Source organism: Diorhabda sublineata, chromosome 10, assembly GCF_026230105.1.
Source record: "Diorhabda sublineata isolate icDioSubl1.1 chromosome 10, icDioSubl1.1, whole genome shotgun sequence".
NCBI lineage: Eukaryota > Metazoa > Arthropoda > Insecta > Coleoptera > Chrysomelidae > Diorhabda > Diorhabda sublineata.
In genome coordinates, this window is record NC_079483.1 from 3,960,343 (window position 1) to 3,979,688 (window position 19,346).

General features: G+C 32.5%; 2 protein-coding genes across 5 annotated transcripts in view; both read right to left on the bottom strand.

Moving 5' to 3' along the window:
* Positions 1-1,706, bottom strand: part of LOC130449801 (probable multidrug resistance-associated protein lethal(2)03659) — a 30,761-nt gene extending 29,055 nt beyond the window's left edge. The window contains exon 1 of one of the 2 annotated variants that reach the window (XM_056787810.1): positions 1,537-1,706. The gene's annotated coding sequence lies outside the window, so the exon portion shown is untranslated. The remainder of the gene's footprint in view (positions 1-1,536) is intronic. The other variant, XM_056787811.1, reaches the window with a different exon arrangement.
* Positions 1,707-4,323: 2,617 nt separating this feature from the next.
* Positions 4,324-19,346, bottom strand: part of LOC130449939 (probable multidrug resistance-associated protein lethal(2)03659) — a 63,413-nt gene continuing 48,390 nt past the window's right edge. For 2 of the 3 annotated variants that reach the window (XM_056788046.1, XM_056788047.1), the window contains exons 9-12: positions 17,462-17,612; positions 14,743-14,973; positions 7,403-7,914; positions 4,324-4,841 (exon numbers count right to left, since the gene is read on the bottom strand). In XM_056788046.1, coding sequence (XP_056644024.1) covers positions 4,374-4,841; positions 7,403-7,914; positions 14,743-14,973; positions 17,462-17,612 — 1,362 coding nt within the window. In that variant the 3' untranslated portion in view covers positions 4,324-4,373. The remainder of the gene's footprint in view (positions 4,842-7,402; positions 7,915-14,742; positions 14,974-17,461; positions 17,613-19,346) is intronic. The other variant, XM_056788048.1, reaches the window with a different exon arrangement.

Sequence of the window (19,346 nt, forward strand, 5' to 3'; positions counted from 1 at the left end):
TCCTGAAATAGTGGCTATTTATAAGGTTTCAATTTGATATTGACAGACAGACACAGTTATGATACTTAATCAATTTAAAGCTTTCTGATAATAGTATATAATATTATAAGGATTAAAAGTGCATATTTTTTTACGAGCAATATTTGCAGTTGCGAGACGGAGCGCAGAGCACCCGAGTGAATGCAAAATTGCGAGTCAACATTTTTTGATGGTTGGAGAAAAACTATATTTTTTGTTTTGTTTTGTGGTGCGTAAATAAACAAAGATGACGGTTTTCCGACGCGCGAATTCACGACGTATAATTATGCATGCGTTAAACAGGGAAACTCCAAGAAGGTTCTGCAAACTTCCAACGACTGGCCTTGCGATTTATTTACGGTCATCGCAAAGGCCAGACGTTCCGGAAATTGTAAACGTTTGAAATCGAATGGTAAATCCGTTGGATCGGTATACGCGGGATCAAGACATCCTCTTCTTCTTATTTTCCCTTTATGATTGGTGCCTCAAGGACGTTATTCATTATCTTTTTCTGAGCCAGTCTTCTTCCATTGTACAATCGAGGTTGATTAAAGTTACAGAGCATAATGACAACTGATCCTACTTATAACTGCTAATTGTGAAGTGGTAATCCAGGCAATTCCAATGAATTAAAAAACTGTGTGAGATAGTTGATTCCATCATCCTAGTTCATAACGGTCTCGACTAATTTGAAGGAAACCAACAATCTAGCTGAATTTGGTTCAAAATTGGCGAGTTACAAACTTAAATCTCCGCGTTTGTTGATTTTAAAGCAGTTTCTTTGTATGTTCAAAATTTTTGTGACCACATTGATTATGTTTCGTCTAGGTATGAAGATGAATAAGCGACAGGTGTTTTTCAGCAATGTTATACATTGAAGGATGCTGTATTTTGATGTTGCACTGTAGCTAGAATTTCTAATAGCCTCGTTTGAAATCTCCTTCTACACTGATTGTGATCAACTTATATTACTGTAGGGATTCAGCATCGATTAAGGATAAATATTTTGAGGTCACTAACAAACTCCGATACTATTTGTTTTGTCAATCTAGTGAATCTTTTACCCATCTACTCTGCAAATTAACTTTATTAAAACTACCAAAAATCAGTTTTGCTTGTAAAAACTCCAACATATATTCTAAAATAGTTGAAAATCTTGCTAATAAAAGTGTGTATCAATAACCAACGAAAGACTTCGTAGTTATTCTGACAGAGCCGAGGAAATAATTCAATCTTCGAATGTTGTCAACAGCATTCAAAACATATAGCAGAAACTAATGCAATCCAGGAATCAGGTATATATTGAAAATGGTAAATAAGAGCTTGTGTTAATTGATAGTTAACCCTTCAACATCAGTCTCTTCTGGAATCACTACTCTGAGGCAAGAACATTTTATTATTGGATATATAATTTCACTCCAGCAAATTTGGCATACTCCCACTCACAAACATAATCATCAACTTACGTTTATATCACCTGAAAACCTACAGATTTCAACACAAAATAAATTTTTGTACCTGACTGTATATGTAGACTTCTGTTACATTAGTTTGGTTCTTCTATTTTCGATCCACTACACTCCACTTGATTGTGTTAAACTAATAATAAACATAAAGAAAGTTTCGCTTCTATTTTTTTACACTAATGTCGCACAAATAATTGTAACATTATCATAAAAATAAGGACTGAACATTAATTATCTAAGTAAACAATCATATCATATCTAAGTACTAGAATTAGTTGTTATCTATGCTAAAATATATTATTATTATGACAAATAATGAGAGAATTTTTGTAATAATATTCAAATCTCATTTTATGTAACAGCTGAAGATAAGTATTATAATATTTTATTGTATAAGAATTGCAATAAAAAAATAACAATTTGCTAAAATTATACATTCCGGGATTGTTGTGGGGTGCGAGGAGCGCACGTGCATCGAGCGCAAAGGCATATTTAGAAAACATTTCGTACATCTAGCGCACACTACCTGCGTCGAATCCGAGGAATCCTTCGACAAGCGCACAAGAAAATTTATCTGTCGAAGTAAGTCCTAGAGATGGGCAAATATACGAACTTTCCAATAATAGCAGCATCTAAGATTTTCTAAAATGAGCAAATGTTATAAAATATTCATCAAATTTGCTAGAAAAACTTATTTTTTCTAAGAATGAGTTAATTTTTGCTATTAGGTACAAATTAACTAAATAAATGCGTATATTGAAATTTCCAAAGAAAAGCTTTTTAATGTAATAATGGTTAGGTTAGGTTAGGTTAGGTTTATATTTATAGCACCTAGAGACAGAGTACACATCAAGTTCACCTTAAACGGAGTGGAAGTGACGTCATCTAGGAACATATAATACCTCGTGATACAGATTGATGACCATTTCAGATTGACGGCTCACGTAAGACAGGTATGTGAGGAGGCAGAATAAAAGTCAGCCCTAGTCAAGATCTTGCTGAAGGTAGGAGGATCCAGCACCCTAAAACGTAGAGTGCTACTAGGAGTTGTAAACTCGACACTGTTATACGGTGCACCAGTTTGGCAAGGGGCGCCAAGATACGCCAGAGATAGAATGCGGCTCGAAAAAACGCGGAGAAAAATGTTGCTATGAATAGCGTGCACATATAAAACAGTATCTACTTCGGCACTACAGGTTGACTGTGGGGAAGTCCAAATAGTTCTCCTAGTATAGGAAAGAAGACACAGAAAAGACACAAGTCAACGGAACCCGAAAATAGGAAAGAAGAGGAACGAGAAGTGAGTTGGCAGTAAGACTGGAGCAATGGGAAACAAGGCCAATGGACAAGGAAACTTATTCCTGACATAACAACATGGGTAAGATGCCACAAATTACCACCTTACTAAGTTCCTCACAGGACACGGGTCATTCAAATATTACACCAACAAGATAGGCAAAGAACGCGATAACAAATGTCTCTACTGCGAAGCAATAGACGATACGGAACATACTACCTTCAATTGCTACAGATTCGAGACCGAAGTGACTCAAACTAAGAACTCACTTAAGTCCAGATAACTTCCTACAAGAAATAGTCAAGACGCCTGAACGCCATCAAACATAGTAGCAAAGCAACCTGGTCCGTTCCAGGAGCGGCACGCGAGAAGAGGTGGAGTGTTTAGTGGGTAGTACCATAAGGTTAGGTTAAGTTAGGTTGCTGCCCAAACATTAACTTGAAATTCCTAGAAAGAATACTTTTTAAAAAAATGGATTGAGAACTGTTTAACGAAAATGTTACGCTAACTGTTGAGTCTTGATCAGTAAAATATTTTATCAACTATTTGACCTCATTGAATCCAGCACCACACATTTAGAGACTAACGACTCTGATGTTAGACTTCCTGGATCCAACGGGGATTAGTTGCAGATCAGTAGTGCATATTATGACCATAACTATTAAACGTAGCCAATTTCTAATATAATAATATCAAATTCACATACAAACCTAGTTATTATTTAGATTAGAAGTTCCCAAATTTTTGCCATATTTTTAAAACTCGTCAAACGATATAAAAATCAGCTCTTACGAAGAAAATATACATAGACCTCAAGTCTACGTGTGCCCTTGAAGGTTCAACTAAACCACTTTCGGAATCACTGATTTAGTAAGAATGTAGTGAAGAAAAATCAATTCCACTCAATAGCATAACAAAATTTCAGTTGATAATTTGGTGTTTTATCAAAATTGGACATAGAACGGCGGGATAGTAAATTAGCCATCAGAAAAATTCTCGCCTTTTACACATTTCTTAAGAAATCTCGGGACTTAAAGAAGATATTGACATGCGGTTCTCGCTGTTTTGCACAAAGTTTATATAATTTATATTGCTGGACAAAAACATTTTCAAACAACATCAAAGACACAAACATCGGCTAAGCAGAATCGCACTGACAAGCATTTTTTCATAACAAGATTCCCTCTCTCCCCTACTTCCCATTTCAAGAGACCGTTTGAAATGGAAAATGTGCACAATTTGTTGAAAATTGTATATTTCCAATTAGGTATGCACTCTAGTAGTGGAAATAATTTTCTCGTGTTTTTCGAGGCCACTTTTGTTATATCTTTGTTTTCCCTTGAAACTGTAATATAAACCGTTCCTAAGATATGTTCGACGGCTATTCTTAATTGCTCATCTGGTACAATGCATTTTTTTATTTAAATTTCAAGACTGCAAAAATTCATAGCTTAAACTGTAGCATTCACTCTAAAGTATTATGCTTACAGAATTAAAAAGATTACGAACTTTAGGAAATCAACACTTGGAAAAAAGTACGAATTTCTTGAAAAAATATATTTATATAATTTTCCTAATCACAAAATTATTGTTCATATACTCAATTCTTTATCATTTTTATTTTGTTCTGCGATGGCTATTAAACTTTTGGCCGTAGCTTTACCAGTTTTCATGACAAGGGAGTGGAACACCCCGAATTTATTAAGTAACAACGTGTATGGATGATCAAATTCTACACAACTTCCAGCATCCATAACTAAAACTCTATCTGAGTCCATTATGGTATGTAATCTATGAGCAATTGTTAATACTGTACAATCCGCGAATTTGTTTCTGATTGTCTTTTGGATTAAACCGTCTGTATGTGGATCTACGTTCGCTGTAGCTTCATCCAGTACTAAAATTTTATTATTTCTAATTATAGCTCTTGCTAAACATAGCAATTGTCTTTGACCAACACTGAAATTCGAACCTCCCTCGGCCATTTTGCTGTCCAAACCACAAGGTAATTCCTCGACGGCATGTTTTAGTTCCACCTCTTCTAGGGCATTCCAAAGGATCTAAAAAAAATCAACAGTTTTAAAAGATTAACTCAAGTAAGATGATATATTTTTATATTTAATTTAGAATTAGTCATCTAGGCAAAACACTTCGAAATTATCCTAAAATTACCGACTTTAAAATGAAGATGTCTGCACTTATCAGTATGAATTAGTATCCGTTTAAAGATTCTAACTGAAATTTGAGCCATTTTGAACGCTTATTTCTGTTTGTCAATTGTATTAGTGAGTGGCTAGGAAGATTTTGTTTAAATGTGAAGAATAGAGTATCCGACAATCATTACCTCTTTCACTGCTACTGAAGTCTCCAAAGTTTTGTGTACTTAGGGCTAACGACGCTTTTCGTTTATTTGATATTGCCACCAAATGATATATTGAATATTATTCGTATTATTTTGTATCACATCTTAAACATTCTGTTCTTTGACCGAGCCAAAGAAAGAACTGGAGCAGGTTGTAGATTATTCAATGCAAGTAAAAGGAAATACCAAAATATAAATAAACAGAAATATATAGAAATGTAGCCATACCCATATTGACATACAAATCAGAGAAATTGACACTCAAACAGAAACAAAAAAGTAAATATCAAGATACAGAAATAAGATTTTTAAGAAAAATAGAGAATAAATCAAAACATGTCAAAACAAAGAATAAAATTATAAAATTTGAACATAAAATCAATTCAAATGAAAATCGAAAAAGGGCAAGTAAGATCGTTTGTCCATATTATAAGAACGATCATGGAAAATATATGGAATAATAATGGAAAAATAGAAGATAAAGAATGAGCTGGACAGAAGAAATTAAGATAGCAGAGGAAAATCGAGGAATAAGATAGCAGGAAATAAAACAAGACAAACAGAATAGGTAAAAATGGAAACTGCCGTAGAAAAAGAAGCCTACTTATAACTCAAATCTAGCATGCATTACACCTGGGAAGGTAAAGAAACTTCAGGATTAAATAAGTAAATTCTGCTTATTGGTTGAATATATAGATACATAATGGAAATATGTCGAAGAATAAGTATGTGAGGTCCATTGTATTAGAAAATACACAATCTATACATCATATGTTTCAAGTTTGGAAACACAAAGTTGTTTAGTATTTGTAAACGTGCAAATGAATGGTCATCGTTATGTGATACAATTCATTTATTTGGAAAGCCTTGGCCCAACCAATATGAAAGCTGAGCTAGATTCTACTCTGGATGAAACTGCTCCTTCCTTAGCAACAGTAAAATATTGGGTAGCAAAGTTTAAACCAGGCTGTACGACCTGCGAAGACCAACATCGCAGTGGTCGACCTAATGAGGTGACGACTCCAGATATGTTGAGAAAAATCCACAAAGCGGTATTGGATGATCGTCGACTGAAACTGCGCGTGCTAGCAGACATAATAGGCATTTCAGAAATGCATATTAACTGAAAATTTAGACATGAAGAAGCTGTGCACAAGATGGGTGCCGAGTTTGCTCACAATGAAACTAAAACAGCGTCGTGAAGATGATTCCGTCTAGTATTTGACAATCTTCCACAGAAATAAAGCCGAATTTTGGCACCGTTTATAACCATGGATGAAATGTGGGTTCATCACTTCACACCCGAAACAAAAGACGAATTAAAACAATGGACTGAAAAGGGAGGACCGAATTAAAAGAAGGCAAAGACTGTTACATCTGCAAGCAAGTTCATGGCGTCAGTTTTTATGATGCGTGTGAAATAATGTTCATTGGCTATCTTGAAAAAGGAAAAACTATCAACGGTGAGTATTATGCGAACTTTTTGCAGCGTTGGAGTAAATAAATAAAGCAAATACGGCCGCATTTGAAAGAGAAGAAAGTGTTGTTTATCAAGACAATGCACCATGCACCAGCTCACACATTCGATATTGCAATGGCCAAAATTAATGAATTGAAGTTTGAATTGCTACCCTATTCGCCAGATTTAATCCGCTCGGATTATTTTCTGGCCCCAAACTGGAAAAAATGGTTTGGTGGTCAAACAATAAAAGATGGTTACGATGAAAAATAAATATTTTTTTTCCAAAATTTTTGTGTCTTCTTTGTTGGCCAGATACTTCTGGGACCATCCTCGTATATTTCCAAAAATTATTAGTTGAATTAAATTTTATGGAGCATTTGAATTGTCTCTCTGCGAACATACAGATTTAAGTTAATGGAATTGTTAAATCTTTAGAATTTGTTCAAGAGATTTGATATACTGCGATTGTTCTTTGGAATACAAGTGAAGTATAATTAAGATATTCTCGGTGATTTATTTTTTTTTGTGTGACAACGGTTTCAACAATCCATGATTCTAGCACGGAAGTCGCTAAAATCAATGGAAATTCGACAAAGACGACGAATAGTAACGATAGATTCTTTGGAGGCATAGCACACCTAATTTGTGTCACCACCCGCCGTAACTGCGTTAAACATTAGAAAAAACTATTTTTCCAGCTCCAAAAATATTAGAATAATGCATATCACTTGCGAAATATTCAGTGAACAATCTGAACCAAATAAAAATATAATAAGAAATATAATGATGAAACTTACATCGTCGTTATATTCATCAAAAGGATCTAGATTTTTTCTTAAAGTTCCTGAAAACAACACAGGCTCTTGTGGAATAATGGAAATCTTCGATCTCAATTCCTTCAAAGCTATAGTTTTGCTATCAATTCCGTCGATTTCTATTTTCCCATCGATTTCAGCTAAACGAAACAACGCTTGTATTAAAGACGTTTTTCCCGCCCCAGTTCTTCCAACTATACCAATCTTCTCTTTTGGATTTATAACGAAATTGAGATTTTTTAATACAAACGGATCTTGTGGACCGTATCTCAATGACGTGTTCACAAATTCTATTTTTCCTTTCCCTGGCCAAGATTTCGCCGGAATATTATTTGGATAGTCTTGCTCCTGTTTCAAATCTGCATATTCTTGTACTCGTTCAACAGATGTCATTTGATTTTCAAATTCACTCCATTGACGCATACCCCATTGGAACATACCCGTTAAAGCCATAGCTTGGGTAAGTGCTAAACCCATATTGCCTCCAAATTGTTCTATAAAATAATTACAAATAACTCAAAGAACTTCACACATTTCAATATTCATTTTAACCCTCATTTTAAAAATAGTTTTTGTTGAAAAATTTATTGATAGTAATCCATAGTATGTGTGTTCTATTTACTCAATATTCTAAAACATGCATGCAATACAAAGTTTAAAAAGACTTATTCAAGATAAAAAATCGGGACCTGCAAATAGACATTGGTAGTTAACCATAAAATTTGTCATGAATCACTAACAACGGCTCTGAAGATAAGTGAACATCGAAGCAAACCAGCTTCTACGCAACACCAACCTAGAGTTAAGATTGAAGCCTTTTGAGTTGATTAATCAAGTTCTGGTATTTTAAAAAATTCTTATTTACAATGACAAGAAAGGATTTATCGGTTCAACTTCTTTGTTAATTTCTACAGACGAATTCACAGTGTACGAGGATATATTGACAAATCCTCAGGCTACTATAGAATCAAACAAAATTTCAATGTCAAAATATTTTATTACTCAACATATTCTCCTCTTAATTGGATATATTTATTACAGGGAACCTGCAACGTCTCTAGACCTTTAAAAAAAATGTTGCTTCTTTCTCTGCAAACCAGACTTCCACAGCTTTTATTACCTCCTCGTTGGAAGAAAATTTACGACCTTTTAAACTTTTTTTCAATTGAGGAAAGAGATGATACTCATACGGAGCCAAATCTGGTGATTAAGGGGGGTGTTCTAGTAATTCAAACCCTAAATCACGAATTTTTTGCATGGCAACATGAGACTTGTCTGCAGGGGCGTTGTCCTGCAAAAACAAAACACCTTTGGATATCTTTCCGCGTCTTTTCATTTTAATTTTTTTCCGTAGAGTAATTATAGAGTAATTTCGAATAGTAATTTCCAATTATTTTTCCACCCTTAGTCAAAAAATCAATCATGATTACTCTATGACAATCCCAAAAAACTGAAGCAAGAACTTTTCCAGCAGATTTTTGGTCACGAAACTTCTTAGGTCTTGGAAAACCAGAATGTCGCCATTCCATCGATTGTTGCTTTGTTTCTTAATCGTAGTCTCATCCATAGTGGCAATTCGGTTTAAGAAGTTTACATCGTTTTCAAATCGAGCACAGATCGAACGCGATGCTTCTACCCTTGCACGCTTTTCGTCAACATTCAAACATTTGGGGATCAATTTTGCAGCAATTTTTCTTATGTCCAAATTGATGTGAACTATATGATGAACGCATTCGTATGATATATTCAGTGCTTCATATATCCGTTTTAGTCAAATTCGACGGTCTGATAAAATTTTCGCATACGAAGGACATTGATCACCAAGGGTATTACGCGTATCTTCGTAAATCTGCTTACCTATTAACCCTTTTAAATTCAGGTACTTGATGATGGCTCGATACTCCAATTTATCGATTTTCACAATTTCGTTGAATATCATTTTTCTTTTAATTTATCGCGTAACTCTATTTTACATTTTGGACGTCAAACTTTACACTGACACTCCTAATAAGTTATTGTTCGTTGATATGACAACGCAATATTTTGTTTATGCATGGAACTGGTCTAGGCTAACTAGATATCAATACATCCTCGTACGAAAAGATAATACTTTCTTTTCCCTTTCGAATTTGATTTTTTCTCCAAATTATAAAGGGTTATGAGGAACTTTACATAATTTTACCATATGTAGAGTCCCGTAGAGAGGGTTTGATGTGGTTACTGAAAAGGGTCACTTACTCTTCTTTAATTTGTGAAATTGGCCATATCTTTTAATTGGCTCATTTGATTTTTCAAATTTTTTCTTCTTTGACCAGCTTTGGAAAAATCAATTTAGAGATTCGTATTGAATATTGCACCCTGCATAATATTTATTTAAATGCAATAAATACTTTCCAAACTACATAAATAACCAATACAAACAAGCGATAAAGTTGTTACGTGTTTAATTAATTATTTTTTAGTGAACGATCTTATCAAACATATCACATAATAAGGTATTGATTTGTTGCCACAAAAATTATTTAGTTGTCTCACAGTAAAAAGTAATGAAAATACATCTCTTGGTTGTCATGGGTCAATTGCTGAGAAAATCGAAATTTTTTATCATGTCATTAGAAGTTATTAACTCAGATTACTAGTCGTGCAATTCGAGATTAGCGTAGATTAACTATTTCTTTTGTTAAAGCCGTTTTTAAAAGCTTCAAACTTATAAGAGTAATGTAGATACTTCTTCTGGGGCAATTGAAGTACAACTATTTGCCCATTCCTACAATAATTGATATTAAAGGAAAAGTATTTTTAGTTGTAGAATAGTTTTTTGGAATAAATAATAAGGATATCGCAAATGTGATTCTATTCGTTGTGAAAAGTTCTGTCGGAATCTGCAATCTTTCGATTAATAACTCTAATAAACAAAATACTAAAAACTTAAGGTGTGCGTCTATTTGAGAGCCTGAGACCTGTCCAGTGTTACTCTGAGAGAAGATTATCTAGATTGTCTCGCGAGTATCTCGAGAGTAACTTGCATGTATGTTTTATGAGAGTTCTCTCAGAACTGTGTCCACTATGCATTTGCAAACAGACTTAGAAAACGTGAAATGTTGTCTAAAAGAAGACTTGCAGCTGCACTAGGGGTTAATATTATTTTAAAAAGGAAAATGGAAGTGGATAGATCGCTGGCCAATTTTATGTACGGGATCTATTCTATTAGAGAACTCGAAATTGAAGATTCTTCAACAATTTAGGAGTTTTTGTCGACTTACAAGCTGATGGTAATGTATAAATGTGTATTTTTATAAATAGTGATACTTATGTACAGGGTCCTTCACGACGAGCTGAATCGATATGTATATGTGAAAGTACTGCGACTAGTATTCTAAAAATTTGCTTGCATGGGTTTTCCGAAATGCTTGTTTCAACTAAAATAATTTCAGTTTTCTGAAACTTCCGGTTATACCGGAAATAAACCCGAACTTCGTTATTTTAAGAGAAATGCTATGGTTTTCATTAAATTTTTGGAATCTAAGTAAAATTTCAATATAACTTCATGAAAGACATCGTATGCCTAAAGTCCATCATTTTTCACACTTCACATTTTCGAAATTTTTGGACACATGCAGCCCTCTACTAAAAAAATTATATTTCTAAATTTAAGTTAGGTCTAATATTTTTGTGATTTGGAGAAATAACACTTACAGCTTTCAAAATCTGTGAAAACCTTGACAAAAATTTATACAGGGTTTTCAGAAAATAGTGCCGAATTTCGCTATCTAAAAACTTCGAAAACTTGACTTTTTCAAATCGCAACCCCATCTTTCGCTTCGCCATTGGATTCTACGTTATAAATTGAGTGAATTTTGTTGGTAAATTCATATATCTCAAATCAACGGTTTTTGTAGAAACTTGAAAAAACTGAAATCTCCATGGTTTTTAATTTAATTTCGAACATTTACTTTAGTTTAATTTTTAGTTCTGTTCTTCTCCTCTTAGTGTAGTGTTTTTAAATATTTTTTAATTGACAAAAGTATTTTATCAAGTTTCTACTAAAGTAAATGTTTGAAATGAAATTAAAAACCATGGAGATTTCAGTTTTTTGAAGTTTCTACTAAAACCGTTAATTCCACATATATAAATTTACCAACGAATGGTGAAGAGAAAAATGGGGTTGTGATTTGAAAAAATTAAGTTTTGCGCAGTTTTTAGATAGCGGCATTCGGCACCATTTTTTGAACACTCTATATAAATTTTTGTCAAGGTTTCAACAGGTTTTGAAAGCTGAAGTGCCAAAAATATTAGACCTGACTCACTTAAACTCGGAAATATAATTTTTTTAGTGGAGGGCTGCATGTGTCCAATGTGAAAATGTGAAATAATTAAAAAATGGTGAACTTATGGCATACACTGCCTCATATGAAGCTGTATTTAAATTTTGCGAAGATTTCAAAAATTTTATAGAAACTATAGCATTCCATTTAAAATAACGAAGTTTGGGTCCTCTTGCGGTATAACCGGAAGTTTCAGAAAACTGAAATTATTTTAGCTGAAACGAGCAATTTGGAAAACCCATGCAAGGAAAATTTCAGAACACTAGTCGCATTACTTTCCCATATGCATATCGATTCAGCTCGTCGTGAAGAACCTTGCTGAGAAGAAGAGAAGATTGGTTTAAATGAATTAAATGGACTCTCTACTATTGTAAATTCTATATAAACTTTTGATTATATAAATTTCAACATTCGTCATTGTTATCAAATGATATTTGGGAAAAACAATGAATTTAAATCATTTCTTTTTCGTATCTTCTCCAATTTCACACATAAAACTAACTTGCCTGATTTCGTTAATTATGTATTTCTTTTCCCGAGCATCCCTATTTTTCGCATAATTCTTTGAGGATTTGATTTTTTTTATTAGGGTCGTGGTATTTACTCAGCTTCGTATTCCACAACATATCATTAATTTCATATTGTTTAATGAGCTCTTTTGTTTCTTCCGAAAACCAGTTTTTATTTGATGACATTTTGTTAAAAACTCTCAAAAAATCACTTTCACAAATATAACGTAGTTCGAATCAAAGAACATACCATAAGAAGAAGAAATGCAAACTTAATTGTTATTCAGTGGAAAAGATATGGCAGATTTTCGACACCAGTACCCTCAATGGTAGGTGGCAGAACTAATCCATTTTCGCGGTTCATTTAAATTTACAACAAAGAATATCTACTGTATTCTATGGTATTCATATCCATCCAGTTTCAATTTGGCAGTTTCCTAAATTCACGATAAAAAAACATTTTAGAACTGGGAAACGTTTCTTTACGAAATAATATTTACATACATTTTAAACTAAACCAAGGAAAATTAGTATATGATTACATTATTATTTTTAAATTGGAAACTGTTAAGACCACAGATTTTTCTAACAAACAAAGTGAAAAGTGTGATATGTGAATAAATACTAAACAGAGATAAAACAGTAATTCAGTTGAACAGAATGCACATCATTATAATAATATACTACTGCCGTTTGGATTTAACAAAAAAAATATTGCTGTGAATTCAAGTGAGTCAACGAACATAAAAGTATGTTAAAAAATATAAATGAAAAAGGTACGTTGAAAGGTTTAAATTAATCTGTCCACCAAGTTAAGTCAAAAATGAACAATATTGATACCAGCCCTTATTGAGTTGCATCTGAGATATGCCCTTCCCTTCTGGAGTACGTGTTGTGCGACTCAATTTGAGCGAATCCTCAAACTACAAAAGAGAGCTGTTATATATTTACTCAGACGTAACAGCAGGGCTCACTACAGGAACTTCTTTGAAAAATTGAATATTCTGACTCTTCCATCATCATTCATCTTTGAATCCGTTTGCCTAATTCGTAAGCGCGGTTCTCCAATAAAGATCGTTGCACGGCTATCCATTTAGGAACGTGGAGCACGACCTTTACCTACCCACTCCACGTTCAGAATTAGTTAAGGGCTCAATATTTTACAATGCAAAAAAATGCACAATCACTTGCCAATTGAAATCAAATCGATGTCATCTTTTCTCGCATTTCTCAATAATTTGCGGGCAATTTTATTGGAAAGGGACTATATTGAACTTCTATTTAATTTGTTTTATTCTCATTCAGTTATTTTTATGTTTTTTTTCAGTTTCTACAAGCTTTTGTATACAAATTGTAACAATTTTTTGACAATAAAGCATTTCTCTCTGTCTCTATTTTTCAAAAAAATATTGTAAACTAACAACTTTTTTCCAATCTTCGTTGGCACAAATAATGGGAGGAAAATTATGAATAACTGGCCAATAAATATCAAACTTCGTTGAACTTTTGATATACAGGATGTTTCTAAATTAAGGAGGTGATTGCTCGTATATAATTAAGATCTTTTTTCACCAAACTATTTAAGAGTGTAAATTATGATTTTCAAAAGTTATTTCTTAATTAACTTAATAAACGAAAGATAAAAATATTTATTTTAAACAATTAAAATTGAGAAATTTTTCATTTAATCAATTTAATTTTGTAATAGTTATAAAAAGTCATAATCCCAAATTAATAAATTTTCATGAACATTTATTGCAGGATCCTACGAAGTACATATTACATCAAAAAGGCTCCAGGAAGTTTAAAATTCATAGGCCAATTATTTATACCTTTCAACCCAGTATTTATTCCAATTACCTATAATTTTGTTATTCACTTTGTTTTCTTCTGTATATTGAAATTTTATTCTATTTATATCTCTATTTAGTTATTTTAATGTTTGTTTTTTAGTTTTTACAAGCTCTTGTCTACAAATTGTAGCAATTTTTTGGCAATGAAAGCACATAAATTAAATTTTAATGAATAAAGCTTATGCCTTTCTTCATTAAACGACATTAACTTTATTAAAAGCACTTTCTTAATAGCGCTTTGTGCGCGTGCGTAGTTCAGATATGTTACAAATAAAGTTCATCTCATTAAAATTGCCGTTCCGATATTCCCCAATATCTACAACTTTATCTGTACAAAGTTTATCCAATACTTAGTTTTTTCACAAAATAAAAAAAACATATTTTGATCCTTTAACCCGACCTATAAACAATTTCGCCAAAATATAAGAGCTTGTTTTTCCATAGTAGCTCTTTACTGGCGTACTGAACAAGAAAATACTTGTGACATCCACATTTTCATTTGAAAAAAAATCTACTTCGACTGGACTATGACGATTTATAGCTTTTCTTATAGTGAAAAATCGGCACATAGTAATCCTTCATTTTAGTCATTTCAAGAAAGGTTTTATCATCAAATAATTTTCAAAATATCTTACCACTTTTGATAAACAGCAATGCAGCAAGTACTAATGCGATATAAATAACGCAAACGAAATCCAACCAAAAACCAAAAGTTCTATTGGCACCTACGAATAAGAAATAAGCAGAAGTGTTGATATTTTGGAAATTGTCGAACTCTTTTTTGAGTATATCCTGTGCTTGGAAAGCTCTAATTGTGGTTAATCCTTGTAAAGAAGCCGATAAATGCGTAAATATTGGACTTCTAGCTGTAACATAGAAATAAAATTGTAAACTATCACATGTTGTTAATTTCTGATTTCATATTTGTTTAGAAGTAGCTCAGCGCTATATTTTTTATTAAAAACAACAATCCTAGAATATCCTAGGGTTTCTAACAGATTTTCCATTAGTTACTTTCGAATTTTAATTTTTAATAACGAATGTCAGGAGGTAAGCGAATATTCTTGATAATTAAATAACTTATGAAGAATGATAAATCAAATATAAAATATGTTGAGGCGCCATGTTCGAGTTATAGCTCTTTCAATATCAATTGTAGAAGACAATTATGCGAGGAACAATCAATATTTCATAAATACGCGCGGCACTCATACCAAATTAAGAAATGAAAAATAATGTTTACTCCCCGTATAAAATTAGGTAACATCTAACAAACCGTCAGTCCACATGGACTCATAATCTCCACTGTTTACCAATGGAAACAGCGAATCGTAAACATGAATGCATTTCTATTGGCCGAAGCTGCCAGAAGGCGTTTGTACACAATTTCTTCGAAATATTCCTACCAGACAGTCTGCGATAAGCAGTGGGGTCGTTTGGTGAGATTCATTTAATTCATATATTTCTTTAAATAAATAAAAATATGGCGTTCTTTAGACCATGGGCAAATGAAGACAATGAACAGTGTAGTGAGAATAAACACAGGTATTAATCTAATAATAAATATTTAGATATACAAACACATCAAGTTATTTTAAATATATTCGAATGGTTAAAAAAGGAAAATGTTCAGTAATATGATGATGTAATTGAAATTTCGTTATTCAGAAAAAAACGGATGGATGGGGTACAAAAAGGGCTCAGTTCACGCCTGTTTAAACCAAACGCCCTTACAGCCAGGTAATCGTTTATTTACGTTTTATAGTTTAATATTTAGTTGTAGCAAGTTAACGAGGTATAATAATGATTTTTTTTCTAAGTTCCAGATAGGACTACAATTAAGTGCATCTGTCTAAATAATGGCGTCCAATTAATAATGATTCGATTGCCTTTTAACGAATTCTTCTTACATAAAATATAGATATTTTTAAAAGTATTTATAAAAATAATGAATTCATAAAATGAGAACTACTCGTATATACGCTCGAATCAGATTAATTTAGTATATTTTTTTTGTTCTTCGGAATCCACATATTATGACTAGAAGAAGCATTGATTTGTTACAATGCACCTTAATATACCATACCGAAAATACTGAAATATATTATTTATTATTTATAGGAGAAACTTTCCCTTTTTTCGAAAAAGTGGGCTGTGGCCAGTGGCGGCGCAAGACCTAAACTTTATGTGTGCAAGGTACATTTCGCGAGACCCTCTTCTGATGGTGCAAGAAGGACGAAATATAAAATAAAAAATCACTTGTTAAACAGTTTTTTATTTATCAAGAAAAAAACTTAATTTTTACTTATACTTCTTTGGAATCAAACATAAATGGAAAAAAAGAAATAATTAAAGAAACAGAAATTTTCTACTTTTGATTTTACTGAACTTCTTAATGATTGTAACTAGTATCATTGCTAATACTGCATAGAAATTTTTTTACGGTCAATCGAAAGCTTATTTACGATATTGATCCCCTGTAGGCGGACACAGAAGGTAGTGCTCTACTCTAGACTAAGAACATACTTTTTTAAATTTATTTTCGGCTGTGAGGCGCGAGGCCCTTAGCACCGCGGGCCATGGGCGCCCCTGCCTGTGACCTCTTATTCTTTTTTATTATAACTTTAGAACTGATTGGAATATAATAACAAGATTTAGCGAGAAATCTTCATTTCATTCACTTGGCATTTGGAGCAAAACATAAAGTTTATAAAACATCATGGTACCATCATAGGCATGTGTTATCTGATTATAGACCCTTTATAAAAATTATAAAACGTCGATCTATGTTTGAAAATATACATTTATTTTCGTGAGGACAGTTTGGAGGCTAAATTATTAATTTAGGTAGTTGTTTCAATAATATCACATATTGGAACTGTCGTTTAGCAGTTTATGAGAAATCTGATGAAAACTTTAACAAGTTTCAGACATATAAAAGCAATAAAATCTAACAGATAAGTTTTAAGAATTAATAGACCATTTAATAAAAGCTAGCTTAGAAAATGAAATTGATACGACTGGAAAGATGACTTTTCAAAAAGTTATATCTTTCAATACCTTGCTCCACCACATTACTCTCTCCTAGGTAGGCAGTAGCTGATTGAAAGATTTCCTGACAGATAATTTAGTCGAGTAGAATCAATATAATGACCATTACGATTGCCCGACTAAGCGCCTCTGTATGGAAATATCAAAAATCAATTCTTCATAAAACACAGTCTTGATATTTCAGATTTCAGGAAAGGAATAATAACTGCGTGCTAGAACTTCAAGTAGAAGTTTGTAATTTGAAGATATTATATTCTAAACTGACAAGCTATATAATTGTAGTTAATAGAATATGAAACTTACTAACAGATTCTATTCTTTTCACGTCTCTGCTGGTTTCGACGAAAATTACCCTCATGATATAAAACAATACTGCAATTAATATAGTCGGAATTAGAATCCATAATGTAAGGCTTCCAATCACCAGACATGTTGAAGCTACATATAAACCAATCTAAAAAAAATAAATTAATACTCAATTTTCTGCAGATAAAAAAATATTCATGAAAATATGGGATGGTATAAATTTTATATCAACAGATTGTCTAAAAATTATTGAGAGATTCTCACCACAACTTCAGTACTTTCAAACGCTTAGTTTCTGTTTATCAATCGTATAAGTCAAGTAAAAATTAGTATCGAGCTGTCATTAACGAAGAGTTACAGTTTATCGAGTGTTGAAACTTGAAAATGTGGAATGGGATGTTTTTACGGGATATTATATTTTTGGGGATTTTATAACTTCAAATATCGATATATAACTTGACAGAATATCGATTGAAATGTTAGAAAATATGATTATGGTTTGATCCACACTGCAACGGAATGATGAAATTATTTAATGTCAATGTTTATTTTGAAAAATCAGAAGCTGAAGACAAGGTTTCTTTTCGATAATTTATGAATGAAGTATTTAAAAAAATGATGTTGCTGAATGAAATTATTTATTGATTGTTTGAAATTTATTATTTATTTAATGATATTTCATTATTTTTAATGTTATTTACTTGAAAGTATTTATTTATTTATTTCATAAATAATAAAATTTTTTTGAATGGGACTTTAGAGAGATAAATTTTTGAGAGTTTGGAACTATTTTTTGAATTTCTAAAATTATCTGGGAAACTTCAAAACATATTTAAATAATCCAATCTGGAAAATGATTAGAAAAGCTCTAGAATGTTTTGAGTTGGTTATAAATTGCTGACTATAATCTAATACAAAAGATTTAATTAGTAGATTCCAATCAATTTAGAATGTTTTTCATGTTTCGCTATTAAATAACGTGACTGCGTACCTAGAGGGCGCCCTAGACGGGTGGGATAAAAAACGAATAGTGCATTGGGTATCTAGATATATTGTCTATGCACGTCCCAAAACACGATTTCGTCACTATTATAGTATTTGTGCAGTAGCGGTTTAAAACGAACGTGTTTTTTTCTCGTACCGAAAACCAAGTTTGGCGAAAACCAGGAGTAACATATCAATCTCAAATTTCCCGTTAAATTGAAAAAACTCCGACTAATTGCTTTAAATTGTTGCAAAAGGCATATGGGGACAATTCTCTATCCCATGCGCGTGTTTTTGAGTGGTGTAATCGCTTTAGTGAGTGCCTAGAGAGGAAATCAAAATTCAAGGCAACGTGATGACTAAATGAGTTCCAGAGGGTCAGACTATCGACCAAACTTACTATTTGTCAGTTTTGCTAACACTGCGAGATCGAGTTCGTAAAAAACGGCCTGATTTTGCACCAGGACAACGCACCTGCCCATAACGCGCTATCTGTGAAGCAGAATTTATAATAAAACCCTTTTTCATAACCAGTCTCATTATTTAATAGCCAGACCTCGTATATACAATAGCAAAACAATTTGCAATGAAAATTTTAAGCCGGATGAAATTAAATCAAAAGATTTGTATTTTTATAATTGATCAGATATTTTATTCAAGATATTTTGACACAATAATCCTCATGTTATTGTTGTGGCTGTTTCTGTCTTAAACAAGCTGCTTATTCGAATATGGTGCCTTGGAGTGATATCAACCCGGAGAAGTGGGATTTTGAACCCAACAAAAAACAACATTTGTCAAATTATAAGCAACATCATAGTCGATATGGTGGATGTAAAACTTTGTAAATCTTTTCCAATACCCAGACTGCTATAGAGTTTTGTGGGGTTCCGAGACA